The 22,418-nt window shown below is 45.1% G+C and overlaps 1 protein-coding gene across 2 annotated transcripts in view; it reads left to right on the plus strand.

The window, feature by feature from the left end:
- Window positions 1-22,418, plus strand: part of hdac7a (histone deacetylase 7a) — a 61,299-nt gene that overhangs the window by 18,055 nt on the left and 20,826 nt on the right. For both annotated transcript variants that reach the window (XM_030118762.1, XM_030118761.1), the window contains exon 3: window positions 22,165-22,355. In XM_030118762.1, the coding sequence (XP_029974622.1) occupies window positions 22,209-22,355 (147 nt within the window). In that variant the 5' untranslated portion in view covers window positions 22,165-22,208. The remainder of the gene's footprint in view (window positions 1-22,164; window positions 22,356-22,418) is intronic.

Below are 22,418 nucleotides of genomic sequence, written 5' to 3' on the forward strand. Positions count from 1 at the left end.
GTCAGTTGTGAGAATGTGAGGATTTGATACCATATATGCAAGTATTGTAGTGAAAAACTCCCAAATACACAGTTTCAGGGTCTGATTGACAGACTTCTTGTCTCACTGACAGTGATGGAGTGCAGACAGATTTGATGGATCTCCATATATTTATCTACATTAGCTTCAAAAAGTAGTTCATAAGAAATGGCAGCATCGTCTGTGTAAAACTGATCCCCACACACACACAGGTTGAGAACAATCCAAACATGTTTTTGGTTGATGTCGGATTTCCCAAAGAGTTTTTGTCTTGAGATTCGCTGTCCGACGAGCAGGTGCTTGTAGGACTGTGAACGTGACACTCAGCTCTTAAAGCGTGTGTTAAGGCCCTGTTTACAGGTTTTTTAAATGGAGACAGGAAAGTTTCGTTGCGTTTTGGGTTTGTTTATACGACAACAGTGCTCGAAGCCACGGAAAATGCAGCGACTCCCAGTGTGGAACTTTTTGAAAATGCTGTAACTCTGCCTTGGTGTAAACGGTGGAAGACTTTTCTGAAGTGCTGCTGCTGGCCATGTCCGTGGTTATGGGACATTTTGGACACAGACCTTTCAGATATGGATATTTTGGACTGGGAAGTACAACCTGGGACATTTAGGACACCAGATGTAGGACATTCCAAACATGAACCAGTTGTGAACTACCTCCTCTGTTTTTGTGAACTTTGATATTTTCAAAACACTGTTGGATAAAAGAGGCCATAGTTTTACATTTCATCTACTCCTTTTAATTTTGACCTTTTTTTGGTCTGATTTATACACATATCGATGCACACAGCCTTAATTTGCTTTAAGATGAAGCAGATTTTTGGGATTTACGGCGTGAGAGACATTTAAAACTCACTTTTGCAGCTGTAATAAGTGAAATGTGAGTATCGGTCCTGACTGCTGCTGTGAGGCAGGAGGGAAGTTTGAGTCTGTGACAGACATGTCACTTCAGTTTCCTTCATTGTAAACACCAGATTGCCATTGTGACCGCAGCAGCTCTGTGTCTGCACATTCACCCCCCCCAAACACACACATCCACACCCCCACACACACATCCATCACCTCAGACGTTATACAAGCACCACTCAAACAGCTGCTTTTTGAAACTGCGCTCAACACGTATGGCGTTGGCCGCTGTGTGTATGAGAAGCCATCAGCGCTTTGCGGCCTCCTTCCTTTGAGTTTAGATTAGCATTCTGCGATCACTCTGTGTAGGATTACAATGCAGGACGCTCTGAATGGGAGCCGGCTCACACTGTGCCAGGCTCCGCCGAGTGTATGCTCACCAAGGACCTACTTTGTGCCCTGTGTTTGTGTGTGTGTGTGTGTGTGTGTGTGTGTGACATGTGTGTGGGTGGAAAAAAACCCGGTGAGGTCATGGCCGCAGCCACAGGGGTCCGGTTACATGATGCACGTTGTCCGCGCAGGACAACCGACACTGCCTCTGTTTCCTTTTGTTTTCCTGTGTAATCTCTAATCCTTCCTCACACACACACACACACACACACACACCGATCTGCACACACAGCCCGGCTTCGAGTCGTCTCCACCGCAGAGCGTGGTGCCCGGTGCCAGACGGACTGGTTGGCAGCGGTGTGGCCCAGATGTGTCTAACATGTGAAACCAGCGTTTTAAAGCCTGCGGAGCTCAAACGGCCCTTTAAACTGCCCAGGCTGCTGTAAAAGACCTGCAGGCCGCCGGGATCACATCCCTCTTGTACTGTGGTGTCTCGGTGTGTCTGTAAATACCCCCGACCAAAGTTTTTCCACAAACATGAAAAAGACAGTTTCCACTTAGGTTTTTTTTTTTCTTCTTTTTAAGAAGAGATTTAAGAGAGATTATTTGAAGCGCATTTTATTATTGGAACAAGCATCTAAGAATTATGCGTGAATAAAAAAAGTATTGACAATGCATTTTTTTCCCTTGGATGTGGGAGAACGATGTTTCTGAAGAGTGAAGCGACTTGAAAGTTATTTTGTGGCATTAAGCCTTTTTTTAAATACCATTTTACATACAGACGCACAGTCAAGGTGTCTTAACCATTCTGGAATACTGGTGACTGAATATTTCTTTGTAGACGTACAGGAATACAGTACACCACTCGAGGTAAGGGTTAGGATTACGCTTTAACCATAAACCTAGCACTAACCATGCTGGCCACATCTGATTTGAAGAAATCCCCAAAGAGCGTATTAAATACCTACGTTATCGCGTCAGGTGCACATGGTCGTGCAATTATACTGTATTATGGGTGCAAGCATTCGAGGGGTACCCACTGAGCAAAAAGTGGTCCAAAACATGTCTGGGACATCTTCTGGATGTCGGATTCTTGTGTCAATAAAATGTTCCAATAAGACTTCCATCCACTGTCCAAGAAAGACGCATAAAAATCTTTCCTTCTGGCTCCTCTGAGATCGTCTCCTGGATGTGCGGAGACAGCGCCTTATAGATGTAGTTTGGTGGAGGTTCCTCTAATGGGAGGGGACCCGGGGTGTCCGAGTCAGAAGCCCGACCGGCCTCGTCTGTTTCTACTCAGCGTGGAGGAACAGCAGCTCTACTTTGACTCTCTCGTTTCAAATTCTTCTCTCTGCGATCTCGTTTGTCAGGTCACGACCCAAAAAGTTCAGGAGGCCGACGGTGGGAATGTAGACTGACCAGTAAACAGAGAGCTTTGCTGCAGTGACCACATAACGCCACATTTGAACTTTTCAGTTGAGATATTTGCCCTCTTGATTCTTGCAGACGAGCTGCACGTCATTCCAGTTTTGCTATTTAAAAACTATCTAACCATGCACAAACAGAAATGATCTGTATTTGGTTTGGGTATGATATTTGTTTTCCTGTTTACTACTTTGGTTAAAGAAATCGGTTGGCACATGCAAGTCATAAAACGCTCTATTTTCCAGGCGGGCGAGTGAAACCAGCCAGCCAGCCTGAGATTATAAAAATAGGACCTTGTTTCAGTCTCTAAGCAAGTCTTCCTGTCCTCGCTTCATGAAACGCAGCAGGGAGAAACTTGTGGGGCCGATAACAACAGGCCTCATTGTAGTCGCTGCACTGACTGGAGATCATGTATCCTCTTCCTGGTTGTGGTTTCCAAACGGAGGGGTCAGCTGATGCCGGTGCTTTGTTTCGTCTTGTCGCTGCTTCCTGCTCAACTGGAAAAGACCAGAGAAAAGAACAGTGCAGAATCCTTTAAAGGTGCACCGTGTGAGATTCAGGCAGTGCCACGGTTGTGCATCATGTGGCAGTAGTGAGTCACTTTGCTTGGTTTGCTCCTGAGGATTTAACAGATCGTTATTTCTAAGTGGTCGTGGTTCCTCACTAAAGTGACTTATCGCAGCGTCTTGTTCTTGAAAAGTGGTTTTAGTAGACAGGAAGTCCCCGGATGTTTAGGAGTCGTATTGTTGTTTCCTCACACTGGAGTTGGACTGATTTCACATTTTCCCAGGTTATCTGATGTTGATGTGACTGTTGTGTTAAGGTCTCTTCAAGTAGTGGAATTTCTTATTTACTTGACAACGCCTGAATGCAACAGGTGTGTACTGTGCGGCTGTTCTGAAAAATCATTTCTTGATAGCTAAAACTGACTCCCGTGAGTTAGGCGATGGCAGAATCTCCTGGGACGAAGGCTCCATTCACACTCCAGGACATTTAGAAGTGGATCAATTGATGAGAAACACTGCATCATGTCATATTAGATAAAAGTAACTGCTATTTTATTCACTTTGAATTCTACAGTTTTGTGATAATACCAGATATTACACAACACCGAGACCTGAGCTCAGAGGAGTCCTGCAGCATTTTAGGCCCCATTTAAAGCCACGATTTCACCTGAAATCCTGAAGCGTTGGTTGTGTTTTCTGTTTACCTGCTGCTTGAAGTAACTGAAAAGCGCAACTTTTTGGTGGAACGTTCTGAAAGTGCTCTAACTCCGCCGTGTAAACGGGACAAAGCTTTCGGGCAAAGAGAAAGTTTAGACGTATTGAGGACCGATAAAGACGGCAAACTGCCAGCAGCTTGTGCTTTACCAGTCCGGTCTGCTCACGTCAGACTGCGATGAACGTGTCCCCTGAGTTTCTCAGATCTGAGTCTGTATCGAGCTGGAATCTAAAATGTAACGTCGCAGTTTCCCGGAGCACCGCGCTGCTACACCGTAGCGTTTTGGTGAGCTGACCTCTTTTGTCCTGCTGCTGTGTCGTATTGACCTCCGCTGATGTATTGTGGCGCTTTTGAAGCGCGCGGCTCATTAGAGCGAAGCCGAGGCGGAGGTAGTAACGGTAGTAATAGTAGACGGCATTGAAGGAGGCGGCTATTTTTGACCAGGCTGAACAAATGGCTCAATTGTCCTGCCTCTGGGTGCATGAAATCACTTGATATGTCAGGGGGTAAGGTTATATAATACTCTCCAAGGGGCCCTGCAGAAGTGTGTGTGTGTGTGTGTGTGTGTGTGTGTGTGTGTGTGTGTGTGTGTGTGTGTGTGTGTGTGTGTGTGTGTCTGCTGGTGTTTGTTAGGTGAAAGGAGCGTAGTAACGGTGTGTGAGTGTGAGCTGGCTCTGTCCTGAAGGTTTTATTGGTGTGTCAGATCAGTTGATGATCTTCTGGCTGTGGTCAGCCGGGGTAACGGTTCTGTTACCGGCCCTCCGCCGCAGACGGCGGGTCCCCCGGGGGGACGCCTCCCTCCTCGCTCTCGGCTCCTCACACTCACAGTTTCAGCTGAAATTCGCTGATGTTGCTGGTTTAATTTTTTGAGTTTAGGATCAGAGCTCTGAGTCGTATGTGGACTGATACTGTGGATGATGAATATTTATCCAGTTCTTTCAAGCTGTTTCAGTGGATCGTTACAGAAGGAGCAAGTGCAACACACGAGATGAAACTTTAGTAGCTGGACAAAACCCACTGAAGTAACTAAATTCACTTTTTTTTTTTTAAATACTTTGTCAAAACAAAAAGTTCTTTAATCAAGCAAGTTATTTGCGGTTTCCCCAAACGGAGGTGTTTTTCGCTGTCTTTCCGTTGTGTGAACTGTGTGAGCCGGTGGGGGAGTGTGTTGCTGCTGCGACTCTCCTCGGCGTTATCTGCGAGACTTTCATGTGGTCAGCACTTCTCCACGTCAGACGTCACATTAAACAGACGCCGTCTCTTCCTGCTCCAGTCTCTGCTCCGTCCAGGCTTTCATGTTGTTTCTGTCTTTTTTTACATCTGCCGGTTGCTCACTTGGTGGCAAATGTGCACAGATGAAGACTCAGCGGGGCTCGTCGGCCAGAGTACGCCATGGTTTTGGGAGGAAAACAGAATTTCCCCACCGCGAATATTTCTAAAATATGAGGAAATTATGGCTTCAATCTGTCTTCAGTCTGATCACAAGTCTGACTGTAATTAATCCCAGTTAATGGAATAAGTTCTCCAACCGTCTGCAGTCTTTGTTACAGGGAACCGAGGCCTGCAGATGGTAAATATGGATTATATTTAGAATCAAAGTCATGTAATAGCTTTAGGTATCGGCCTCCCGCCAAACAACACTCCATCGTCAGACAATGGAAGGAAAGGAGAGAACAAACATCAGAATCCGAGTCAAAACACTTCTTTAGCGATTCAACTGCATGTGTCAAAGGTCAGCGTTAACCACGCGTGTCGCTCTGGCCCCGCCCCCCCTGAAGCCGACTCCTGGCGGTGCTGAGATATTGTCTGGCCCAGAGCGCCGCCCGGAGGAACCGCCGGGCTTCCGTTCGCTCCGGACCGCCGAGGTGACTGAAGCTAACCTCGTATCAGAGTATCAGATGGCCCGCTGTGGGCGCAGAGGTAACGGGAGCTCCTCTCATCTCCATGGACTCCTGACTTCACTTCTGTGTGTGTGTGTGTGTGTGTGTGTGTGTGTGTGTGTGTGTGTGTGTGTGTGTGTGTGTGTGTGTGTGTGTGTGTGTGTGTGTGTGTGCGTGTGCGTGCGTGCGTGCGTGCGTGCGCGCATGCTCGCTTATGTGTGCTACGTTTACAGCTTCAGGCTGATTTCAACAACTTGTAAGTAGTGGAGGAGGAGGACTACAACACAATGCATGTTTATTTAGTGTGTGCGTGTGTGTGTATGTGTGTGTGTGTGTGTGTGTGTGTGTGTGTGTGTGTGTGTGTGTGTGTGGTATTGTTTACAGTTAGATTAAATTTGAGGTTTCAGGAGCCCAGATGTGACGGCCAGATGACTTTCATTTCTAAAACTGCCGAATCCCAGGGGATCATGGACTGTCGTCCATCTACTGGCGGATGACGTACAGAGGAAAGCTTTACTTTGGTCTTGGGGAGCATTTTGCATTTCCAATGGCTCCCAGCGCCGTTGTCATGTAATCAGACACCCAAAACACGCAAAGGTTTTCAGTTTTGACTTCAAAATGTTGTTGTGTAATCGGGGCTTCATTGATTCTGACCGTCGGGTCAGGCTGGCAGAACGACTCCTGCAGGACAACCTGTGTTTGAGATGTGTTCAAATCACTTCATTTGGAGGTGGATTAGGTTTAATCTGGGAATGCATGTCAGGATTCATATCTCAGAGTTCGATCGTGTGAGGAAGGGAAGCACACTTACCAAACACAACACCAGGAAATTAAAGCTTAGAACCATCTGCTGCTGGCAGATCGCCGCCGTCTTTCTTGGTCCTTATTAACCAGATCAGCAGTTACAGAACAAGTCGCTGCACTTTCATCCATAAATAACCTGGATAAGTTCATCATTTTCGATATGAAATGGTCAGATAGAAGGAACAGCTTGTTTTCCGTCAAGAAAACAAGAAAATACCGTTTGTGTGTGTGTGTGTGTGTGTGTGTGTGTCTGTGTGTTAAGAAGCATGTGCAGGAATGTTAATGTCTTCTTCCTTTGTTGTTGGTGCAGACAGCCGTGTGTGACGGCGCATATTCATGAAGCTGCTTTTCCTGGAACGTGTTAACTTTTACCCAGGAACGAACACTGGAAAAACAAAGCGAAAACCCTGGTATTTAAACGGAACAATGTAAATTTCAATCTAGGAGTCGATGGGAAGTTGAGATGTGGGTCCCCTGTTAGTGAATCCCGTATCGCTGATGTTTTCAAACCGCGGAGGGAAACCGAAGCTTGTTCTTCCATCTCCGGATTTGGCCGTCAGCCACCTCGATGCGCCGCTTTCACTCCCAAAACTCTCCATGTGAACCGGTCACGGAGCGGAGCAGCGCAGCCAGAAGTGGCTCTGAGGGGGAAAAGAAAGAAGTGCTGCTCTGCTGAGGAAATGGTTCAGATTCGCAGACAGAAGTCGGTCAGGTCGGTGTGTTTCTACAAGAAGAGCGTTCTGTATGTAGAAACTACTTGGTTTTTAGCCTTTCTGGCTTTTCCATCGAAAGCAGCGGTGTTCAACCCGCGGCTCTGGAGCCACATGTGGCTCTTTGACTCTCCCCTGAAGCGTTAAGAAAAATTATACCTAAATAGACATTTTATCTTTTTTTTTTAATTTTATTTACACACCAGAGTTATTTTCAGTTACTTACTGTAACTGGGTTTTTGAAAAAGGCTGTAAAATAAAGGCCAAATAACTACAATGAAAACAAATGCTGAGATGGCAAGAGTTTCTAAAAGAAAGAAGATCAGCAAAGCTGATTAAAAAAAGATAAAATGGTTAAAATGATTAAAATATCCTTCCTTCGAGACTCTATAACGTCTCCCTCTGAATAGTGTTTTTGTTTTTTGGTTATTTCAATCCTTTCTCTACCTGTTTGTGTTAAGTCTAGCACATATTAATATTTAAAATGTCTGATTTAATTTTGATTGTCTTATTTGATATTCAACATTCTTAATTCTGTGTGAAACAATGCTTTAAGGAAGTCAGTAGTGTTTCTCCTCACTTATAAAATGTCTGAAAAATGCTGGAAAAGAAGAGATGAAACCACTAAAATCAGGCACAAAAACAGGTGAAAATGTATTGAAGTGTTCATCCTGATCATCATCCTGAATGGTGTTTGAAACTTCTTAAATGCAACCAAACATGCACTTTTTGAACGTGTGAAACTCCAGAAGCTGTCAGGCTCCTTTTTAAAGGTTAAACCTATTTAGCAGCTCCGAGTAAATTTGATTTAGTGGAAAATTCTCTAAAATGTCTCTTTAAAGGCTGCAGACCCCGACGTTTCACTACGTTACCTTGTAAATGTGAAATTGTTCTGAAATTAAAACACAAAATGGCACATTTTCACTTTGAAACATTGTCGTTAAAGAGTCTGAAACTCTGTGTCTCTTCGCTGTATTCTACTTAAATGTGTCAGAAGGACTTTTCTGGTGTTTTTTCTGAGGCCTGATTGTAAATATGGACTTGAGGTCTATGAGGGTGTGTGTGACGGGTGTCAGATTAGATAAAAGAGGGAGGAATGTGTTTGATAGATGGACTTTCAATACAAATCCGGGCAAATAAGACGTTCAGTGCAGGTAAATAACCAATAACTTATTTTCTGAGGGTTTTTTTTTTTTGTGCTAATCAATGTGAGTGACTGTAAACATGCGCTGTATGAGGAACTCTGCTGAAAGAATCTCCAAAACGGCAGCTCCTGTCACATTCCTGACGGATGAAACGCTCGGTGAGTGATTGGAAGCTGACACAGATACCGCGTCTCGGCACCATGACCTCCGAACTGCCAATCATGACCTCTGACCTCGTGGAAAGTAGAACACAAGACAGGAGACGCTCTGGGCACGCCGCAATAGCTGTTTCCAGGTTATCGTTTGGTTTGATGAAGGACATTTCTTTAGTTTTTGTTCAAAAATTCATGCAAAATCTGGCAAAAAAAAAAAAATCATTACATCTGAAAAGGAAATAAGTTTTATTCTTCTATTTTATTTTAGCTCTAGTTTTTTTTTATTTCAGTTTGATCTTTTCCACATTTTTCTTTTAGTTTTTTGTATTTTTTTATTACAAACTGATGCATTTTAGATTGATTATAATAATTTTCAACAACTTCAGACTTTTTTTCAGTTTTGGCTTTTTCCATTTAATATCCGTTACTTTATTTTGTTTAACCAATTTTACCCCTTTACTCATTTTAAAAGCTACTTTTTTCTTTACCAAATTTTACCCAATCAAACTTATGATCATAGTTAATTGTGCATATTACAAGTTAAACTTCATTTAACCTTGATTGACCATAATTAATCACGGTTACTGCACAGCTTACTTAAACTAATAAACTATTACATTTTGCGAAATGTAGTTTATTTATGCAAATAAAGATAAATTGTATATCTAAGCATAATTTAGCGGAAGCCTCAGAATGACGTGTGGCTCCAGAGCTGCAGACCACAGACTGCTGGACGACTGACGGTTAAAGTCAGATCTACTGGGATAAAATGCCTTCAGACGTTTGGCCAGATTCACTTACAGCAGAATCCTTCCGGTTAATGAAATCTCTGTGCGTTGTGAGGTTATCTTACACTAATTGGGTAACCGTGACAATGTGAGGAAATCATTCATTCAGACTTACGTAACATCCTCAAATTCTGCAGAGTTCTCTGTGATGGTACAAAGTGCTTCGCTGTTCGGGTTTCAGCCTGATGAAATACTCACTGATATTATGTCTTTTACAGGAAAATGTTGGTGTTACATTAACGTGAACTACTTTGATATGAACAGACTTTTGATACAATCAAAAAAAGCTCATGTCTTGTCTTTCTGGTTTTTATTTTAATCTTTTAACCCTCTCAGTGTGTCTTTTTCGTGATTCTTTTAATGATTAAAAAAAAGATTTTATTTATCGTATACTAGCTCTTTATTCAGCTCTCAAATATCTGTTATAATTAGGCAGCCTGTGTGTAATTTGACACCAGACTCATCTTTTTTTTCCCTCCTCCTGCCTTTTATATGCTGTGCTGATGTGACCAGATGATCATATAAGGAAGTAATTGACGAAGTGTAAACCTGGTCCAAACAGAGCGTTCACAGAAGTCACACGTTGACGCTTTTATTATGAAAGACTCACATCGTAAAATTACCTGAAACAAACAGGCGAACAGGCACAGTGAGGCGTCTGTAAAGTTGTTGGACGGTGAGCTCAGGCCCAATTTGTCAGCGGCGCTCCGCCGTCATTTTCCCGCCTCAGAGCTTCGTCTGTTTGCTTCAAGCATACCAGAAATACGAGGCGGCACTGTTGCCCCTCAGGAGAGAAATCGCAGCAGCGCTTCTTAAAAGCTGATGGGAGACGGGACTGTGTCGCCGAACGGCGAGGCTCGGCCGCACGCCGCTCGTCAGACGGGACTGCACACCTGGAGCCTCCTCCCTGACAGATGGAGGCAGTCGCATAACGAATGAGCCGCTGTGAAGATTCCAGCTCCGGGCGAAGTGCTGCGCTGAGTGGAGCAGAAGATGACAGGAGCGCGGTGGATGTTTATGTAGCGCCTGTATTTGGGTTTGTGTGTCAGTTATGTGACTGGACGGATTATTGACGAGCAGACGCGGCGGAATCTGAAAGCACCTGTTCAGCTGAAGCACAGCAGGATGTAATGACTGACATTGTTCTGTTACAGTCGCACACGACGCCCGTAAATCTCTTGGGGACGAAGCTGGAAACCTGTCCTGATGTGGTTCAGGTGTTCTGAATGCATTCAGTCTGGAATCTCTGTGCTTTAAGGCCCTGTTTACACAATCGACTGCATTTTTTTCTTCTGTTATTTTAGTTTTGCAAAACGATGTGAGGCCACTATTTGCTGCTGTTTAATTGTATGTATTTGTTGTATGTATCTGTTACAGTAGCTGCACATGCAGGCAGACACCACTGCATTCTGAAGTCTCTCTTGGTTGGACGAAGCCATTCAGTGTGTGGTGCTTGTTAAAACAATGTCTCCACCTTATGCAGATGATGGCGTCGTAAATCGTCGTCGTCGATCTATCTGCACATCTGCAGAAGAATCGCTGAATCGTTGCACGTGCAATGCTGTGCATTCAGAAATGCTGCCTTGTGTCTCTTCACATGGAGACAGAGAGCAGTGAGTTCCAGAAACACTCTGGGAGGGACTCCGCTGGCGTGCAGCAACAAACTTGTCCACATGTGTGTATTACTGCAGCGTTGCTCTGACACAGCGGTGGAAGTGTTTCCTTCAGCAATGAGTGAATTTCCCATCATGTTTGTTCTTGTACTGGCTATTTATTACCTCACTTGTGGGAGGAAAACACTTTCATAAGTTAGTCACCAGTGAGTCGATCACTGAGATACCACATGCTAGATCAAAAATTAAGATCTCTCACTAAGTGGCGGTTAAAATAAGGGAAAATGTTCAGTAGTAAGATCAGTTTCACATTCTCTGAAGGGAGAGATGGATTGGAATCTGGTACAGGTAGCCCTGGTTTTTCTTCTGGGGCGCAGAAGGAATTCTGCACAATCCTGCGTTATGCAATAGTGTGGTGGACTGTTGTGAAAACAGTATGATTCATGGCACATTTTGTGAAGTTAAGAGGAGATGTTAACATCTCTGCGATTTCTTCTTCCAAATACTGGAACTCAATCAAAAAAAGTGGGAGACTTTCTTCCCCCTTTAATATTTCATCATTTTAAATTTGCAGAGCATGAAAGCACAGTTGATAGAAACGTCATATAAATAAGAATAAATATATTTGTGATGTTTTGTGCAGTTTTTGGGGTCCTTTGACTCTGATGATTGAGAGATTTCTTGGTTCCTTTCTCTCACTGCTGCACGGTCAGTGGCGTTGAGGCATTTATTTTCTAAACTCGGCAAATAAAAATGTGGAAATTTGCATTTTGCAACATTTCCAGTATTGATCACCGTTTACCAACTACAGCTTTTTACTATTTTCTCAAGAAATTTGATCACATATCTTCCATGAATGCATCTTACTGAATTACTGGGCGAAGCGCTCATGTTCCTCACGTGACAGATGATTTTAAAAGTGCAAGTGTTTTGTTTTTTTTTTTTTTTTCTCCTGCACATCACAAGACTGTGAAATCAAAATAAGCCTGAAGAAATGATCCCGAGATGACCGAGGCGCTGTCCTCACTCAGTGGATGAAGACACATGATTTATTCTTTTCTTCATAAGACAGATAAATTTACTTGCAAGAGAAGAATAGGACTCTCGGTGAAACAGTTTTATTCCCTCAATAGAGCTGCAGTTCTCCTCGCTAACACAATTTATTGTAAGTGTACATTATTCATTTGGAGAAAGGCTGCCGTCACTGATGTTTCCATTTGTGTTCTTGTTTTCGTCATTGTGCTTCATCACTTTGTTATTCTTTCACATTATTCACAAGGCTTCCGTCAAAAAATCTTTCATTTCTTCAGTTAAAAAGACCAAAGTGGTCCTTGTTAATATTTACATGGTGTTTCAGTGTGAAGAGTCTGCACCTTCTGATAGTAAATCTTTGTTTTTTTCTCCTCTTCTGAGGCTCCACTCAGTTGTGGTGAATCTGTAAAGAGGCACCCAGGGTTCCCAGAGCAAAGAGCATGTGATCCTAACTGTCAGTATTGGACTATTCATAGAGATCCTGTGTTGCACAAGTCTCATTTAGCAACCCTGTAGATTTTTTTTCCATTTTTTTCTCGTACCGAGTGCGGCCTCCACATACTACACCTTTATGCTTTGCTTGCTTAATAATCCCCATTTTCCTCTACGCTAAGCACTGATGGGTATTAAAGTGAATCAGCTCTTAAGCAGAAATCTCCAGTAAGCCTTTTCTTGGAAAATACTTCAGAGGAAGCGGTGACTTGTTCAGATTCCAGATGAACACATCATTGTTTTCAGTAATTAAAACAGGAGTCAGCTGTAATCAGGAGGTTATTGCAATAGTCACGGTTGTTGGGCAGACAAGAAGAAACAAATGGTTGTGTCTACATAACGTAATGGAACAGACGGCGAGGATGAAATGAAGTCTTCTAATTAGGGATTATTTGTATTAATAGTGTTTGCTCTGATGATATTTCAGTAAACTCATGGAAGAAGCTTATGGGGCTAAATGAAGCTCACTGAACCTTCAGGCTTCATCAAGTATATTCGGTGTGTTTATTTCTTTTTTTAAAAATGCAAATACAGTCAGGTGACAAAAACATCAGAGTTAACCTTGGATTGCATCATCTCTGAAAAAGAGTCTATTAATAATGATCACGTGCAACAAGTCGCACATGTAATCGTCTCTCGTCAGTTGAGATGAAAAGATGAGCGGAGGTGTGAATGTTCTCTGCAGCCGTCACGCAGGTTCGACCAACTTCACTGATGATTGACAAGGCCTTAATGAGACACGAGAAGTGAGCAGGAGAAACGGTCGGGACGAGAGTAAAGAGAAGACACGATTAAGACCGAGGACTGAAGCTGAGTGAAGAGGACAAATAAAGCATTTAACGTAATAAAGAAATAACGGGAAGTCATGAGAATAAAACATGGCAAATAGAGAAATGTGGTTAAGAGAGAATCAGTTAACATGTATGTGAAGCTCTTGAAGAAGTTTTGAATGTCGGGTATTAATGTATGTTGAAGGTCGGGTTAGGTTAAGAGGACCTTGACCCCCAGCAGCTCCCGGAGCGCCGTATAGCCGCCCTGGTGATCTGGATTAAATGAGGGGAACCAAAACAGATCATTGCAGCATGAAAAACTCCCAAAAAACAGACATAGTCCTGCGCAGCCTCGCAGACAGCTGAAGCAGAAGCAGCCTCTCCAGACCGGGTGGTCAATAGTTGACTCCGGAGTTTTCCGTGTTGCTATAATGGATGTTTTTGGAACAAGCGAGTGTTCGTGACATTAGCGCGCTGCCTTCAGGGCCACTGTGAGTCATTAATCAGAGTGGTTAATGGATGTCGGAGCACTCAGCGCTCGCCGATACGTCGTATAGGAACAGCCACCGTGCGGCGGCGCGCCCGTCGGCGGCCTCTAAGGCTCACGGGCACTGCGGCAGCCGCGTCACGGCGCCGGTGCTCTGGAGGAGAGAGAGGGGAGGAAATGGGAGTCTAAACTGAGCTCTCAAACAGGAAGCCACCCCGGTTGTCTCATTGTTGTGTTTTTATAGACTCCACTTCCTGCCAGCTTGCGCCGCCCCCGTTGCTATGGTTACCATCCCTGTTGTTTATGGGATGGACTGCAAAGAGTGGTAGGAGTTGTCATGACAAGCCAAAGTGTGACATTTATAAAAAGAAGAGAGAGAGAGAGAGAGAGAGAGAGAGAGAGAGAGAGAGAGAGAGAGAGAGAGAGAGAGAGAGAGAGAGATTGCTCGGTTTGGAGCAGCGGAGCGTGGCGATGCCTTCAGGTGCCTCCTCAGCAGCTCCTCAACATCTGACCACCTTTCAGCTCAGGCTTCGTCCTGCATTCTGCACATTACTCACTGGTTTGGACTGTGCTCTTGCTTCTTCTTTTTTTTGCATTTCTCCGTTTTTAATTGAATTCCTGGCAGTGTTCAAAACTTAAGTCTGGAAACACAGTTGAAAGTCATTTCTGGCCAGAATCTGCGAGCAACAGTGAATAATGCAATCAACAGTTTGACAGAGTCAACATGAGAGAGAGAGAGCGAGAGAGAGAGAGAGAGAGAGGGGAGAATAAAGAGAAGGAGTTAAAGAAAAAAGAGGATGTGGCCGCCAGTAAAAGATGACTGGAGGGGAGTGGAGCTCTCCGTCTAATTATAGATCCTGCTGTGAGCTGGCGGAGGCAGAGTTGCTACTGGGGTTTTCACACAGCCGGATATTTACAAGACAAACACGGGTATGTGCTTTCAACTTTATCTGTCCTTCAGTCCACGCGCGTGCACACGCGCAGGTTTCTGCACATGCTTCGGCTTGAACGGGGGAGCGAAACGGGCCGCATCGAAGTCTGGGGGCGTTGCCGCTCGTGCTCGGCGTGACAAACTGGCCATCGTGTTGAAACACACTGTTCGGGTTGTTTGATGGCGTTTCAGCAACTTTCAACTGGTTCTGTGAAGCTCTGCTGCACTGCTACAGCTACCACACACACGTGTGTGTGTGTGTGTGTGTGTGTGTGTGTGTGTGTGTGTGTGTGTGTGTGTGTGTGTGTGTGTGTGTGTGTGTGTGTGTGTGTGTGAGACCTAACAGACAGTACTGGATGTTTATGGAAACTCAGTGAGGACTGAGGAAACTGGACCCATGTTGCATTATATATCAACCTTCCTCTGTTACCGTCAACCACACACACACACACACACACACACACACACACACACACACACACACACACACACACACACACAAAAACAAAAACTAATTTCTTCACTCTAAATTAAAGTCTTAACCCATAAGTACATTAAACTTATCATTGCTGTAATCCCCCTGGAGAAATTACTTTTTCCGCCGTTACTCATCCTGTTTCTATACTTTGGGAAGGAAAAGGCTTTAAGGTGCTCCGGGAAGTCAGTCGGGGTCGAAGGCTTTGCTCAGCCACCCCAGTGCTGACCTGTCCACTGCTCACCTTGACCCTTTGGAAGCAGGAATAGCTCTTTGGGGTCGAGGCTTGTGGTTCCCAGACGCTGTTTACACATTAGTTCAGCAAACCTGTGGGGAAAGAACAATGTCATTTTTCCATTTCTTGCATTGAGATTTGATCTGTTCAGAGTTTCCAGGTTTGAAAAAGCTAAACTAAAACTGCTTTTGTTAAGACTGAAGTGGAACGCCGTCTTATTTTACTGCTGTCCAGGGCTTTAGTCCTCAGTCTGAGTCTGACTGTGACCTTGAGGTAACTCCAGGTTACAGGTAATCCTGAATCTTGCACCAGTTTGTTAACCTTAGTAATATTTTGCTGTCAAAACAAGTGGACGACTATGAGGAGCGTGCAGAGCTTTCTAGCCCTGTGCTCCTTTCTCTGCCCCTCCTCCTCGGGGTTTGGGATGTGGAAACGAGGCAGCTTGACCTCAACTTCAGTGGAGACCAGCTGCCTCAGAGCTCCAGGTCCGGAATGAAGAACGACGTTATGGATGTTACAGATAATAAATCCAAACACATCTTAACTCCTGAACAGTTATCGTCTGGAGAAAGGCTCCATTTCTTCCCCCATTTTCTTCCTCACTGAGAAAACTGAACTTTATGTCCCTCCATGATTTTCAACCTTCAGTGGAGTCAGACTGGTCCTCAGACATGCTCACTGGTGAGCCTGGAACTGCGTCTAGTTTTCATCTGAAGCCAGAAAGTGGAAGTTCAGTTCTCACAAACGTCTCTTTCTCGTCCTCTCTCTCATCTCGCTGCCTCTGAACCCGTCCCTGCCCTGCTGGAGGTCCAGGTTAACCTGAGGGAACCCTCCTGCTGGGCAGTGAATGTGTGTCGTAGCAGCCCGGTGAACTGGCCACGCCCGGCTCTGAGATGACTTATTTTCCTCTGATCTCAGCAGATATGTCTGTTCAAAGCCTTTATTGTTTTGTCTCATAACGATCGGTGTTCTACATTGACTCATTTAATAAGTGCAGTGTTTTCTGAGTATATGAGACATTTAGAGCTTCCAGCGTGAACAAAATCAGAACTGTCCATTCTGGATTAAATTCTCTATTTTCACCGTCTACTTTTAGTCCCTGTTTCAGGTTTTCTCCTTCTCATCTGTCTTTTCTCACCCTTTCTTTGTCTGACCTGGCTGTTCTCCCTCTTTCTGCTCCTCTTCTTGTTTCTGAGCTGTAGAATCTCAGTGTTCGGCCCCTGAAACACACAGACTTGACCGGCGGCCTATGGTCACGCGTGGCGGCTTCTCTCACATGCAGCCGGTCTGTTTCCTCATTCGCTAAACCATCACCGGGAAGCCCACAGACTGGTTCGAGAAGAAGCGCCCGTCAGGTTTTAGGTCATCCTGGTTCATATGGGACGGCGTCTGGGACCGCAGTCCGCCTGTCGGTGACCTTTGCTCCAGCTCTTTGTGGCATCGAACACACTGGCGGCACTGTGGCAGCTTTATGTACAAGCCAGTAGATCAATGTTTGTACTGATGTACTTTTTTTTGTTTACTTTTGCTCTGTTACACCAAAAACCACATCCGGCCAAACCTGAAACTCATAAACTAAGTTCACTGAAACAGAAAGTGTCAACTGTGAGAAAAATCCATCAGTTAGGTTCAAGACATCATCGGTTCATCAAATGATCCTTCTGTTGAAGGTTCGGAGAACAAGTGGAGTAAGAAAATAACTCAATGTAAATGTAACAAGATGATAAAATGAGACCTGTTGAGCAGCCAGAAGTGTGGAAGGTTGCCGGCAGTCAGGACTGGGAATGCGCCGGCGTTTCGCCTTCTTCTGAAGCAGCCCGGAAATCCCGTTCTTTACACACAGTGGCACGTCGGGCTGCTCTGGACCACCGGCCGGGCTCGGTGGGACCTTGGAAGAAATGTCGACATCCTGGTTTATAGGCGTCGCACTGAGCTGGCTGTGTGGTTTAGTCTGCAGGAGACGTTTGTCCTTCTTTTGTTCAGGTTTTGGAAATGACATGGACTAAACCCCCTCTGCCGATCGGATGCAGGCTTATATTTTGGAGCCAACCTGCATCACCTTCTCTTTCAGAGTGAAAACCTTTAATTTGCACCTGTCTGATGATGCTTTTCCTGCCGAGAGAGCCCAAAACAACATTTAACATTTTAAGATCTAATCACAAACTGAAGGGAGCGAACCGTGAGCGTGATGAAGAGAGGACTTGTGGGTAAACAGTGAATTCCTCCCGTTGTCTTCCTTTCTGCACAATGTTTACAGAGTTTCCTGTTTTTTGGCTGCAACAATAAATGGATGCACTCAGTTGAGGAAGACCTAAAATGCGTTTTCAGCATAAAGTTCAGATTGTTGGTTTGCGAAGAAGGAAGTGAAAAGTAGTAACTGTACACTCTAGTATTTTTCTCCAAGTAACTTGGATGGAAACATCTGCTCTTCAGTGATTTATCGGGAAATGCATGTTTGAGAATACATATTTTTTTTAGTCAGAGCTTGACTTGCATGCAATCTGGTGATTCATATATCTGTAATCCAGTTTTTTTCCCACTTAATTTAACCATATTGAAAACTTGTTAACAATATTTGTTCTTTCAATAATTCCTAGACGTGTAGAGCTTTGAGTGGTGTTAAAGTTACCATGTTAGATTTTTCCACACGTCCCAGAACAAAACATCGAGAAGTGGGCAGAATCACTCATCACACGTTTTCCTCATGATCGCCGTTCTTTCGCATCAGTATGGATTCAATCAGTCTGGCACTTAAAGGGTTGAAATGAGGCCGATCTGAGTGCTGAGGTGAAGTCTGATCAACCTGCCGCCCGGACTCTGCTTTTGTTTGAGTCTGCAAACTCAAGTCAGCAAATTTTGGAGACAAGTGCGCGCACACACACACACACACACACACACACACACACACACACACACTGAACAAAGCACACAGTGGAGTAGTGCATTCATACTTGCATTAAACAAAGAAAACCTGCTAATCTCATGATTAGGTAACCAGGTCAGCATCGCACTCGACACACGCAGAGGTTCGAACTCTCCAGGCTTGAAAGACGGTTTTCTACTTGAAACTTGGTCTTCGGTCGTCTTTTTCCTGTTCTGAGGGACCTCACTGACGTTGCAGCCTCCTTCTTGTGTGTGAAGTAACGCCGGCGTCCAGACTGAGGGCCTCTTGAAGGCGTAGCGTAATGCTGAAGCTATGCTGGGATGTGTGACGGGACCCGGAGCAGAGGCGTCCGTCCCGTTGACTGTTGACTTTGTCCAGAGTGTGTGTTGTGTCACTTGTTGCAATATATCGTTTGTAAGCTCCCTGTGTGTGTGTGTGTGTGTGTGTGTGTGTGTGTGTGAGGGGACTTGATCTATCTGAGTTTAAATCAACTTTCTTTTTCTTTTCTTGCTTCTTCTCTCCAGTCGGACTGTGCAGCTGTTTCTGTTTTCACTTCTCGCTCTTTCAACATCCACTCGTTCTTACCGAGAGACAGGGAGAGAGAAACCTTTGTGCATCCTCGCCATACCTGTAAACCAGTCCTGACTGAGCTGTGCACAAATTCCAAATAAATGAATAGAACAGGGGGAGGAACTGGTGGGAAAGGGGTTAGACGGGGGCTCGACGGACTCTCCGTCAGTCCGGCACATGTGTGTTATCTTTATGGAGATCATGAGTCTAATCTGTCTGACAAATCAGCAACATTCCCAACGGTTTCCACAGACGGCGCAGAGGCATCGCACTGCGCCCGTGGTGATTTCCATAATGACACACTGACACTCCCACGCTCGCTCCTAATCACATAAACACACTCGCACAGAGTAAACCCTTCGCTTTAGCTTCACTGGCTCTGTTTGGACAGGAGCTGGGTGAGTGGCGTCATTACATTCAGCGAATGAAGGCGTTTCGCTGTGAGATCCTGATAAATCGAGCTGAATTCACACACACACAAAGGAGCTCTGGGATTTCCCCTGATAAAAAAAATCTCTCTGACATTACTTCATGTTTTCTCACAATTATTAATTTATTTATAGGTGTCGACAGACCAGTAGTTAGAGAAACCTTCTGAACTACAATTACATAATTATGCAATAGCGAAGCGAGTCTGAAACACGCTGTGGATTTTCGCCTGCTCTGTTTGTGTAGTTTGAGGTTTTCAAATGCATTTTAAAGCATTTTAGCTCAGCATGCTAATGCTGCTTCATTATGGGTCGTTCCTGTGCGGCTGATAATGCAGCGCATGTGGAGACTATGCAAACTCCACACAGAAAAATCCACAAGTCCAGCAAGCAATCAAAGCTTTTACTGCCTGCAGCATGCAAATGTAATGACCTGCAACATGCTGGTGCAAACCTCACCAGCCCGGATCTCGTGTTCTGATAGCCGTGAAGGGATTAAATCGAGACTTAAAGTCATGAATGGGGCTGTTTTCAGTCATTTTACAATTATACAAGAGTTCATGTGGCCGGCCACCGGACGGCAGCGCGGATTAGCCCTCAGCACTTTCACGCTCGGCTGCAGGAAGAACTAAACTCAGCTTTATGTCCGCAGCGAAGGAAAGTTAGATATAAAACCTTTAAACTTGTCTGATGAGATCGAGCAGGGATAGAAATCTAATTTAAGAAAATACATCCCAGAGTAATTAGAGGGCAAAGCTGTGAGGTGAACACAGTTCTCAGTAGAAATCGGTTTTCTGAGGATAAAAAAACTGTGTCAGTCATAAATGAGTAACGTGTTTCTGTTTCTTCGAACTCTCCTCAGATCGGGTGAGATTGAAGCGTTTACTGTGTGCCAGTGAACAGTTCTTTATAGTTCTGAAATATTTATGACAGTATTGACTTTTTCCTCTCATTTTCCGTACGTACATTTTTTGCGACACTTTTTCCATCGGTAAAATATCTTTTTTTTAGACAGTTCTTTTATAACTTGATCTGATCCTGACGTTTTCTGAATAAAACAACTACTGGACTACTTCCAAACCAGTGGGTCCAAACCAGATCCCTCACTTTCATATTTCTGGATTGTTATGATCTGTGATGCTTGGAATGACTCATCCCGCACTTCTCACAGGTAGAAATGCATGTGTGCGCTTGATCAAAATCCTCAAAGTTTAATGTTTACTTTCCAGATAGCGTTTTATAGCGTACGAAATTAAAACTAACCCTCATGAATCTTCAGATGCTGACGGCATCTTCTGTTTTCTCTTGGTTTTTGTTTGTGGCGTTTGAAACACTCCGACTTCCAACTGTAAAAGTCAGTAACTGTAAATAAATGAGTCAAGCCTCAATGTTCCCATTGAGTTATGAAACACTCATAAAATCTGTGAGACCAGGGTGTGTTCTGCTGGTTACACTCCGTGTGCGCACGTGTGTGTGTGTGTGTGTGTGTGTTTGTTTGTGTGTCTTTGTGCTCTGTAGCCGTCTTTGTTTCCTTGTATAATCATGTTCATGCTCTCCTTTCCCTCAGAATAATAACTGCATTATTCCTGACTGTCGTCGCAGAGAGTATACAGTGTGTGTGTGTGTGTGTGTGTGTGTGTGTGTGCGTGCGTGCTGAGGGATTTCTGTTATTCCAGCCACGGTCGGCATTCGGTCCGTCTCTGCGTTCGTACCTCCTAATATGGAGGAGCAGCACCGCCGCTTGTCACATCGGCCCAAGCCGAGACGCCGTGTGTCGAGGCGTCTTCGCTCGGCTCCTTCTGCCTCGCGCCGTTTCCCGTGGCGCCGCTGGCGCCGGGCCAGGAGCCGCCGTGAGTGACGTTTACTGCGAGCGGCAGCTCGGAGGTGCCTGGCTCGGCTCGGCTCGGCTCGGCTCGGCTCGGCCCAGTGTGTGTCGGTGGCAGGCCGGTCTGTGCAGCGGGCGGACGTGCGCGCTCCTGTGTGTGCAGCTGTGTGTGAGCACATGCATGTGTTTACACTCGGCGCGCCGTGGATGTTTGTGAAGGTGTGATGTGTGGAGGGTTGATTCAAGTGTTTGGGTAAATATACGTGCACACATCTGAAGGTGAATGTGTGTCACTCTCTGCAGTGTCACCCGCAAAAGTGTGTGTGTGTGTGTGTGTGTGTGTGTGTTCACCATCATGTGCGGTTTGATATATTTACAGATCACAGCTGGCTGTCTGTGTTAGCTGTCGCTCAGTGTGCAAACCAGTGCATGAGTGTGTTTGGTGCACCTGTGTGTGTGTGTGTGTGTGTGTGTGTGTGTGTGTGTGTGTGTGTGTGTGTGTGTGTCATAGACAGAAACATCCCCAGACTTTTCCCAAGCTGTTCCCTTCCTGCAGCCTGTTTTTAGCACCGGATGAACCAATCTTTCCCATTGACTCAGCCGCGCAATGCAAATAACCCCAATCGTGTGTGTGTGTGTGTGTGTGTGTGTGTGTGTGTGTGTGTGTGTGTGTGTGTGTGTGTGTGTGTGTGTGTGTGTGTTTATAAAGTAGAGCAAGTGAGCAACACTTTGTGCAGCACACAACAGTGCGCCAGTGATGCACAGCAGTTTTAATAAGCACAAGTGGCTCATGGGTGATGTGGAGACACTAAGTTTGACAGTTTTTGTTTGTTCCCAACTCTTATTCCCACATTAACACTCCACCCTGACACTTCCAGAAATATTGCTCAATTAAAGAAACTTGTGTGCATTTTGTGAGATTGTTTGTGTGACCCTGACCCTGACCCTGGACAGAGAAGGTCACCCAGAGCGCCTCTCATTTCTGTATTTTGGAAGCATTGATGAAGCTCGCTGACGGCTCTTCTTCCTCTCCAGATTCCTCCGTGGCGGTGCCGGTGTCTCCCGCGGCCTTGTTACCCATGGACCTCAGGGTGGGGGAGCGGGGGATGCGCCCCGGCTCGGACACGGCGCTCCTCACCCCGCTGCACCCTCCTCTGCTGCTCACGCAGTTCTCCGCACAGCCCCGCACCTCCTTCTCCCAGCAGCAGCTCCACCAGCACATCCGGGTCAGGAGACGCCAACTTCTGCCTCTCTGCTGTTCATTTACAGGCGACGCCGTTATTTACATC

The sequence above is a fragment of the Salarias fasciatus genome, chromosome 20 (genome assembly GCF_902148845.1).
Source record: "Salarias fasciatus chromosome 20, fSalaFa1.1, whole genome shotgun sequence".
NCBI lineage: Eukaryota > Metazoa > Chordata > Actinopteri > Blenniiformes > Blenniidae > Salarias > Salarias fasciatus.